Raw genomic sequence first — 10469 nt, 5'->3', positions numbered from 1 at the left:
CTTCCGACAAGTGGATAATCCTACACGAACTGTGAGCAGTTCATTTCACCACAAAATTATATACATTTGTATCCATAACAATACGGACTAAATGATATCAAAGTTTGTATCAATTATTTGATAAACAGATAACTCAATTAGATAATGGCTCATTATGAAAATGATTGTATATTATAGAGTAAATTATCAAATTTGGATATCATATACATCGGGAATTAATTTCTATAATTTGATATTATTTTACAATATGTATATACATTTTTACAATAATATCAAATTACATAAATTAAAATTTTGCGTGTGATTAGAGGTATAGTTTCGGAAAGTATACTTAATAGTATCCTTAGCTATTTCTTCTGCCTGCAAATAGGCAATGTCAACTTCAGATTTGATAATATTTACAAAAGAATTTGGCGACTCCTTAGAAAAACAAAAATTTATAGTAAAGTAATATAAAAACATACATTTGCATTCCTATTTCCAGATTTCTTGAAGAGAAGAGAGACTTTTTATGTAAATACATGAATCCAGAACGATATATGGATTATATGAGATCAAAGTTTGTAATAAACGAAGAGGACAAAGAGGAGATTGAATACGAAAAGACAAGAAGAAAACGAGCAAGTGTAATGATTGACATATTGTTGAAGAAAGGGGTTGATGCATATGATGTATTTGTTATGGCGATCCAGAGGGATAGGACACAGACCCATCTGGTACAGATGCTGCACATGGAATACGAGAAACGCAAAAACAACTACTTCGGTAAGTATTACCCGTCGAAAGTGTCGCTAAAACATCTCATACAGGGATTTAATGGACACGATTATTGGTGTGGTAAATACCAGGTTTAAATTCGTTTCATTTATCTATGAAAACACTATGAATACACTATGAATACAACGATCCTCGTGCATGGATCAGCTGATCCAAACAATACGCCTGTTTCATATCAATAAAAAATAGTCCCCCACAATATTTTAATGTATAATCTTTAATGTGTTGTTTTCCTGATATAAAATCAACTAAGGTTTATTGTAATAAGTCAATCAAATCTAATTCTAACTATATTTTATTTCTTGTTATCGTTTGTCATTTGTGAAAAAAAAGTCAACCGGAAGGCGGAAGCTTGAAAACGCGACGTTAGGGAACGTCTTTGTCATCCAGCTGTTCCATTAATCTCGTTTCTCGTCGTATAGGTGTGTCATAATTTAAAATATAATATAATAACCTTTCAATAATCTATCTACATACAATTTTGTATCTTCCGAGGAGCGCTAACGCGCTTCACGGGATATATGTAGATAGCTTCTGCTATTCATAGCCGCTATGAAAATTAGAAAAATACATTCAAATAAGTGTCATTTGAGGATGTACATTGTACCGGCATAGAATATGCGACCATGTAACAGTAACTTCACCAATATCTTATATCATACCTGATTCTTCTTACAAGGTAGGCATACTCTTTCATTGGGGTCGCTTTTCAGTACAAAACAAGCAATATTAGAACTAATGCCACATATATTTTGCGATAGTATTTTAAAACATGAGTGTAGTGGGTCGCTTGAAACTTTATAAATTGATTAGCTTATATAATTATGCGTAATGTATACGTATTTGTTATATTTTTAATGCAAACATAAGGAAAAGGTCATAAACATCACCAGGCCCCGATTTCTCGAAACAAACTAAGTCAAAAACCGATTTAAGTCATAAATTTTCATATAAGTTACATAAGGAGAAAAACTTAAGTTTTGACTTAAGTCTGCACTTTTGTTTCGAGAAATCGAGGCCAGTTCAGAAATTTAGCATTATTTTTGTTTTATAGTATTTCTCTTGATGGTGAAAACAGCCTTTGAGTCCACTGTTTTGTTGACAAATCATACGTTTCAGCATAATTTTGTGATCAAAACAGTATGGTGTGGTAAGCCTGTACATCATCTTTGTCTGTCTTGTAGAAATCATGGATATATTTATTGATTAGTTTTTAAGCATGTTCAATGTATGTTATCACATCTTCCAAGTCATTTTGAACGGAACTTAATAACGTAAGATACTATAAGTTGTTATTTTTGTTGTTGTAGCATTGGTAAAAGGAAATTCTTCATCAGACATAAAGATAAACACAGCCTCATTACCGAAACCAACGCCACCCCCGCCATCGACAGAATCAGAATCTTCTCAAACCAAAACGGCCGACCATGTTCCTTCTCCAGCCGTGCAGACATTGCTCAGTACTCCCGCGGTGGGGCCTCCGTCTGTACCCGTTTGTAATGGCAGTAATACACAACAAAAGGCTGAGACGATCTATTACAGAAATACCCCTACTTTCACACCGGCTCTCAGAACTCCAAATCGCATCCCATCAGTTGTGCTTGAAGCTGCGATTGGCGAAACAACTCCCCCAACCGAACGAAATACAATAGAGCACAACCATCTTGGTTCAGAAACAGAATCCATGAAGGAAAGGAAGGAACTAACGAACCGAAACAAACTAAAGTTTACTTCACGGTCTGCTGACCATGGGGAATCGGATCCGAGCGAAGAAACTAATAAGAAAGAAGAAATTTTCCGTGAAGGGGAAGAAAATACAGAATCAGAGAGTTTACAGTCCTCTGACTTAACGGCTGTTAAAGAAATATTTTAATATCTTAATAATTCCAGATAAAAAATATTGGAGTGTTCTGACAAGGTTTCTTGGATAAGTGTATAGATTTGTGAGTGTAGATTTGTGAGTTTGTGTAAATGTTGTCGAAAAGTGTTTCTATATAAATGGCAGTTCGGATGCAAACGTTAGTGCTCTATATATGATGTTATAAAACATCAATCAAAACCCATTATGTCTTTTGTGGAGTGTACAGTAACACGTTAAATAACGAACACACACACAAACACATCAACATGGTTATAACGCAGTAATGGTCATGTCAATGTTCCTGTAATTATTTTTATATATAAGATGTTTTCAATATTTGTACAACGATGTACATCTGAGTAATTAACCGTACTTTACTGTACTTTGAAACGTGACTGTTATTTTGAATATAAATGTATATACTCCAAGTTACAATAGATCCACTTAGATTCTACTTTGGATTCTGATATATCAAATTGAGTTTCATTTGATAAGTTATCTGAGCTGTACATATCATGTTTCTTCATGACAATATATTTATTTATTTTGATTAAATAATCTGCGGACTTCGAAAGCCTATTATTGAAATCTGCGGACTTCGAAAACCTACTTTGAAATATAAAATGAAATATTTTGCTCGTTAAAACAAGACAATCATCTCTTAGCGTTAGTTATATCGTTGTAACGTGATATAAAAGAATTATTTTTCGTGTTAACGCGTTAGCTTTCTCGTTTGAACGCGTTAATTATCTCGATTTGACACTAATAGGTTTTCCTAGCAAACGCTGTATGGCACTTGCGGACGCTTTTTAAGAACACAAGATAATTATTTGTACACACATATGTGAACTTGTATTGTATTATGTGAAGTACAAATTAAGGAACATTATTTAAGGAGCTATGTATATATCTAGATAATTATTAATTTAGCATCCATAGGAGTATCACACATTATAATTAATGTGTGATCACCCGGCGCATTAGTCAGCATCTGGAGCATTGTTTAAATACATAAACATGTATATAAGCATTATTTTAGCATTTATTTGTTGTTAAGCTTGTCCTTCTATATTTGTGTGTTTTATAAGCATTTTTTCCTTTATATTATTATCTGTTTTATGTGACGTGTTCTGTTAAAGTTTGAGCTTTGTTTACATTTTGTTTGTTTTATTATTGGAAATTGTTATCTATCTGAAAGTATTCTCAACGTCATTTTTGCTTGTGCTTTAAGTAATTCCTTAGTTATACAATCTATGTGATCAGGAAATGCCGTACAACCGATTATTTTCTTAGATCTTTTAAAAATTCATTAAATTGGTAATTTATAATTTCACGTGTCACTGGTTCCTATTATAACGAAAATAGCATCTCCACAAAAACAACTGGCAGTATATTTAACCAAACTTGGACAATCACGCTTGCTCAATCCCTGTCTATCAATAATATGATATCTGCAGTGTTTTTCTCTTCTTTAATTAATTATTGTTATTATGTAATGCGTTACGCAGAGACGTCTCAATATTATCTATGCAAAGATAACCAGCGGTACGATTTATCTAACTTGGACAATCGCACATGCTCAATATCTTAAAGCAATTCCACACTTCCATATATGGTAACTGAGTGATCACGTGAGATGACATAGTCGTGCGAGTGGTCAGTACATAGTCAATTTCTGAAGCGAGTGGACGTTCCTTACCACAGTGAAAAATTCTACGATTTTGAACTTTTTTTTTTCAAGACTTGTCTACATTGTGAGAAGTTACCGTTGAGTAATATTGTGACACGCACCTGTTTTTACGGAAGAATTCTGGAATTGGTATTTTGAACAATGTTTTTGATCGGGCCTGAGTGCCAATAATAGACACGATCAGGGCCTGAGTGCCATTGTTTACATACTGTCAGGCCTGAGTGCCAATTGTCTTACGACTTGAGAGTCCAAGTGATTTATAGACTATTAGAGTCTACATGTATATGCTAATCATAGCTATGGTGTTTCGATATTATGACTTTAAGAAGTGATCGGAACGTTTTTGCTGTTTTCACCGATACTACGATGGCTACGGAGGCTGACCGCGCTAAGTCACCCAGTGCAACAGGGACTGTAAATAGTGAGAAAGACGATGATCATCCGTCGAGTATTGAACTTTTATTACAGTCACAAGTTCAGACACTGCAGAGCATTGATAAACTAGTGTATTCGGTGAAAGATATTCGGGAACAGATCGATTCTGGAGCCATACACACAGGAACTAGTTCAATGGAACGGCAAATTGGCCGGAGAGCTGGCTGTTCTGGTAGGAGGGGCGACTCCCCTGTGTGTGATCGAGATTCTGATAGTGGGCGGAGCTACCAACATCCGGGGCCGTTCCAAGATGGCGGCGCCCATGAAAACTATGAAGATGAAGGATCTTCGGAGCCAGAGGATGGTTTTAACGAAATTCTGGATGAAATTGATGACTGCAATGAAGATAAATCTGATGTAGAGGATCTCCTCAAAGACATGGAGGAGATCTATAACAGTGAGGAGGCTTGTGGGCCTAACATCAATGATAAACTTGCCAGTTCGTGTAACGGGGCCTTTCGGACAATGATAGGGACACACCGCCTAAATGACACTAAGGCCAAGTATAATAGACCTGCGAACTGCCCTAACCTAACAACACCGAAAGTAAACATCGAGGTTTGGACAGAAGCCAAATCCTTCGCCAAAACTAGAGATAAATCTTTGCAGAAAGTACAAGCAATGATGGCAAAGGCAACTATCCCAGTGTTGGAGGTTACAGACAATTTAATAACCGCATCCAAGGGAGGCAACACCGGACGTTCTGTTAAAGATAATGTAGCAAAGCTTACAGATGCTATAAAAATGCAGGCATGGGCTTTTACAGAACTCAGCCAAATACGGAAAGATAACTTCAAACATTCACTCGACAAAAGGTACCAAAAACTGTGTATGCCGGGGAATGCAGTTACAACTGAATTATTTGGAGATGATCTTCCAAAGAAAATCAAAGACATACACGACAGTAGAACTCTGTCTAAGAAAGTGGGACTTTCTAACACATCAACTCAATCTACCAGGGGCAAGGCTACAGGTTACCATGCATATGGTCACCAAGGGAATTTTGGGAGAAGTTACCACCAGAACTTCCATGGCAGCAGAGGTTTCTCTCACTCAAACAGAGGCCACTTCAGAAGCTCTCCCTATCAAAAACCAGCTAGTCAAAGCCGGGGGACTTTTTTACAGAGAAGGGGCCGACAAAATCAAAAAGATTAGAATTGTCCAAGCTACAGGTAAGCTCCCAATCCCTGTTGATGTCTCAGCTCCACAACACACCGGACAATTTTCTTTCGGGTAAAACAGCCAGCTTTTTATATAATTGGGAAAAGATAACTTCTGATGCCTGGCTATTGAATGGTGTTAATGGGTATTCCATTGAATTTGAACAATATCCAGAACAGACTAGAGTTCCACGACCTCTGAATTTTCCTTCTAAAGAAAGAGAACTAATGGACAAAGAGATTCCTATACTTATTAATAAAAACATTATAGAACCAACCTATCATACAAGGGGAGAATACATTTCTAACATTTTTCCTCGCATGAAAAAAGATGGAACTATTCGTATTATTTTAAACTTAAGCTTCCTTAATGAGTTTGTTGAACATCATCATTTTAAAATGGATACTTTAAAGTCGGCTATACTGTTGATGAGGAAAAATTGTTTCTTTGCCTCAGTTGACTTAAAGGACGCCTATTATTCCATTCCGGTATATGAATGTGACAGGAAGTTTATGAGATTTTATTGGAAAGAACAACTTTACCAATTTACCTGCCTCGCAAATGGGTTAGCTTGTGCACCACGTGTCTTTACAAAAATCATGAAATGTGTTTTTTCGACATTAAGGAAATGGGGACATATCAACACTAGTTATATTGACGATTCACTCTTATTGGGCGACTCGCATAAGTTATGTCTGGACAATGTGACTGACACCATCACTCTTATGGATTCCTTAGGGTTTACAGTTCACCCTGACAAGTCTGTCCTGGAACCTTCACAGTGTATTACATATCTAGGATTTGTTTTGAACTCGGTGGACATGACTGTAAAACCAGCGACTGACAAAGCTACTAAAGTTAGGAAACTGTGCGAGTCTTTTTTACATAGAGAAATTTGTACTATTAGACAATTTTCGGAATTGATAGGCACCTTGGTGGCTTGTGAGCAAGGAGTGAAATATGCTGCCTTACATTACAAACAATTAGAAATTTCCAAAAACTTTCATCTTAGGCAATCTAAAGGAAATTATGATGTGGACATGCAAATTTCACATTTTTCCAAGGAGGACATAATATGGTGGATAGAAAATATTGAATCAATTAACGCAAGGAAGTGACATTAAAACCCCCCAAAATGACATTGACATCTGATGCCTCAGGATATGGATGGGGGGCTACAGTAGTTGACACTACAGAATCTACAGGCGGTATGTGGTCAGACTCTGAGACAGACTTGCATATTAATATATTAGAGTTGAAAGCTGTTCTGTTGGCCTTACAGACATTCTGTCGTGACATTCAGAATGCACACATCAAGTTGTTCGTGGACAATATGACTGCTGTCACATATCTGAACAAGCAAGGGGGTACAAAAGTGACTTGTAATGACATTACGAGACAGATATGGTTGTGGGCAGAACAAAACAACAACTGGCTGACTGCCGCTCACTTGCCAGGTGTTGACAACACCTTAGCTGATCATGAATCAAGACATTTCAATATAGACATAGAATGGATGTTAAACAAAGATGTGTGCTTAGCATTGTTTCAGTTGTTCACAAAGCCAACTGTAGACCTCTTTGCATCGCGGTTAAATCACCAACTTGAACGATATGTGTCCTGGAGACCAGACCCAGGAGCCATAGCTATTGATGCTTTCTCATTCATTTGGAATGAATATTCATATGTTTTTCCTCCTTTCAGTTTGCTAGGATCAGTGCTGAAAAAGGTGGAGGAGGATCAAGCAGAGGTGATACTAATTGCGCCACTATGGACAACTCAGTGTTGGTTTCCTCGATTACTACAGTTAGTGATAGCAGAACCTCGACTCTTACCAGTTCAAAAGGATATTCTAGTCTTGCCGCAAGACAGAGAAATGACGCATCCATTACTGCTAAAACTTCATCTGACTGCTTTCAGAATCTCGGGGAAGTCATCCAAAGTCAGGGAATTTCGTCTAAAACAACCGACATTATCCTACACTCATGGAGAGATTCGACAAAACGACAATACAGGACTTATCACAGAAAATGGTTGTTATTTTGTGACAGACAACAGAAAGATCCATTTTCTCCAAATGTGAAAAATGTGTTGGAATTCCTCACATCACTCCATAGTGCGGGTATGGGGTATAGTGCGTTAAATTCTGCTAGGTCAGCTATCTCCGCTATAGCTCTTATGAAGGGCAATGCTAATATTCAATCTAGTGTACTTATTAACCGATTTATGAAAGGAGCTTTTAATATAAGACCAAGCTTACCCAGATATAACAATACATGGGACGTTCAGATTGTATTGAATTATCTTAAATCTCTAGGAGATCCTTACGAGAGAGATTTGAAAATGTTAACCATGTCCACTGCTACTTTATTGGGACTACTGACTGGTCAACGCGTACAGACATTACATCTTCTACATATTGATAATGTCATATTCACAGACAATATGGTCAGGCTGCGTGTTGGTGACATATTAAAACAAACCAGACCTGGCGTTCATCTTCCAGAAATAACGTTAGAGAAATATTCAGCGGATAATAATCTTTGTATTGTTACTTATCTGTTGGCATATATTCTAAGGACTAAGACATTGAGAGATAAGGAGGTAAAACTGTTTGTAAGCTTTATACCGCCACACAGAGGTGTTTCAAAAGACTCTATCAGCAGATGGATTAAGACAGTTTTGGAGAATTCTGGTATTGACACTAATACTTTTAAAGCACATAGCATACGTTCAGCATCAACGTCTCATGCAGCCAAGACTGTTCCAATTTCTACAGTACTTAAAACTGCAGGCTGGAGCTCTGAATGTGTATTTAGAAAATTTTATCAAAAAACTGTAGCGACGTCAACAGACACTGCTTTCAGTAACTCTATCCTGAAGGACGTTGGTAATTAATTAGAACTGCGAAAAACGGAACCATTGAAGGGCACATATGATTAATACATATAGCATTTAGAGACAGATTTTATAACATGCATATGTTACACATGCCCGGTCTGTAAGTTTTGATTATGTGTGATCTAAGAATCCAAATGTATGTAGTGTAAATAAAATGTGTTCTTTTTAATCAAATATTCGGCTTGAGTGTTTTATTAGAACAATTGTAAGATGGCTCTAAAACTCTCACGTGATCACTCAGTTACCATATATGGAAGTGTGGAATTGATCAATTAAACGAGATTTATTGAAGTTTGATTAAGATTCCACACTTGTATATATGGTACTGAGGGATTACGTGCCCGCCCTATATACTATATATGGGTATATAGTATCATACCCTACCCAAGAATTATCACATATATACATCTTACTATTGTTGCTTTAAAGACTGACCACTCGCACGACTATGTCATCTCACGTAATCCCTCAGTACCATATATACAAGTGTGGAATCTTAATCAAACTTCAATAAATCTCGTTTAATTGATCAATTAAAATTGATGTCTATTTTTAACTATTCTTTTGTCATCTGTTTCACATACCGAATTCATTGTTTATGCACTGTCTTTACTGTCGATAGTGGTGATCCCTAAGAAGTAGTAACCAAAGTTGGGAGCAGCACGTTTCAATTGGTAGGTAACTTTCTACGGACAGCCAGCAAATTAGAGGTTACATTGATATCATACCGAGTCCAGAGCACACAACTACTTGTAACATTTTCAAAAACTTAAGTGTCCCAACTAACACATAATCCAGAGCATTCACCAGAGGAGTGAACATTCAGCTGAAGACCAAAAGCAGTTTGTGCGCATTATAAATAGCTACATTTTTTGCCCATCATCATCGGCTTTTCGTCTGTGGTTCATCCATTACAAATTTGTTAATATTATTTCTCAGAAGGGTACTGAATATGACCCTAGTTGTCCAAAAATTTGTATTTCATTTTGGAATGAATCGACCAAGATGGTCGGCATCATGAATATTTTGATAATGTTTGTCATTGCTATTTCTTAGAAAGTAAAAGGGGATCTGGCACAACCTTCAGATATTGTCTCGCCTCTCGTGTGCCATTTTTTAAGTATATTGCAATTTTGAACAGATCGTAAAATAAGATAAACGACAGAGAGCCATCTTGGATATAATAAATTAAGTTTATTACCGCTAATTCCCATAAAATACGGATTGATCCGTCTCAATTTTATAACCTACACAGGCAATATTTATTCGCGTGAACCGGGACAAAAAAAATGAATTTCACGTGAAAATTTAAACATGACTTTCACATTAAATTCACGTCAATGAAATATCCACGTGAAGAAATAATCCCTATGTAAATTGTAGGTTCGACTCTAGTCCTAATTGTGCATATTGTATTCTTAAGCCAATTATATTCATTGTATATACAAAATTAATTCCTGAACACTAGCAGGTGGACAAGTCGGTTCGTGAGCACCTCTAGCGAAATCTTTAAGTCACGTAACGTTTCCGTATAGAATAGGTTCACATTTATTAATCATTTTACTTGGCGTTTTCCTTGACCATGCATGAAATAAAAAATTCCTTACTGTTTGCCAGACTACACATATTCGTCAAGGATTTTCA

The 10469-nt window shown here is 36.4% G+C and overlaps 2 protein-coding genes across 3 annotated transcripts; both read left to right on the top strand.

The window, feature by feature from the left end:
- The first annotated feature begins 492 nt into the window (after positions 1 to 492).
- On the top strand, positions 493 to 8999 carry LOC138321333 (uncharacterized). 2 transcript variants are annotated; one of them, XR_011208315.1, is made up of 3 exons: positions 493 to 765; positions 2088 to 5935; positions 7629 to 8999. XR_011208315.1 is itself a non-coding variant. In XM_069264961.1 (2 exons), exon 1 carries the CDS (start codon positions 4644 to 4646, stop codon positions 5916 to 5918), a length of 1275 nt encoding a protein of 424 aa, XP_069121062.1. In that variant the 5' UTR covers positions 2648 to 4643; the 3' UTR covers positions 5919 to 5935; positions 7629 to 8999. The 2 variants fall into 2 exon arrangements, 1 of the variants encoding a protein (XP_069121062.1); XM_069264961.1 differs by lacking the exon at positions 493 to 765 and having other exon boundaries at positions 2648 to 5935.
- Positions 7060 to 8007, top strand: LOC138322238 (uncharacterized). Its single transcript, XM_069266282.1, has one exon. It carries the CDS (start codon positions 7060 to 7062, stop codon positions 8005 to 8007), a length of 948 nt encoding a protein of 315 aa, XP_069122383.1.
- Positions 9000 to 10469: the final 1470 nt, after the last annotated feature.

This window comes from Argopecten irradians, chromosome 4, assembly GCF_041381155.1.
Source record: "Argopecten irradians isolate NY chromosome 4, Ai_NY, whole genome shotgun sequence".
Lineage (NCBI taxonomy): Eukaryota > Metazoa > Mollusca > Bivalvia > Pectinida > Pectinidae > Argopecten > Argopecten irradians.
The sequence above is the reverse complement of the archived record's forward strand: the minus strand, read 5'-3'. Positions and strand labels throughout refer to the sequence as shown.

What these genes read in the sequence shown, in the direction of transcription:
- LOC138321333 (XM_069264961.1), top strand. Translation starts at nt 4,644, where the DNA reads ATGACTTTAAGAAGTGATCGGAACGTTTTTGCTGTTTTCACCGATACT.
- LOC138322238 (XM_069266282.1), top strand. Translation starts at nt 7,060, where the DNA reads ATGACATTGACATCTGATGCCTCAGGATATGGATGGGGGGCTACAGTA.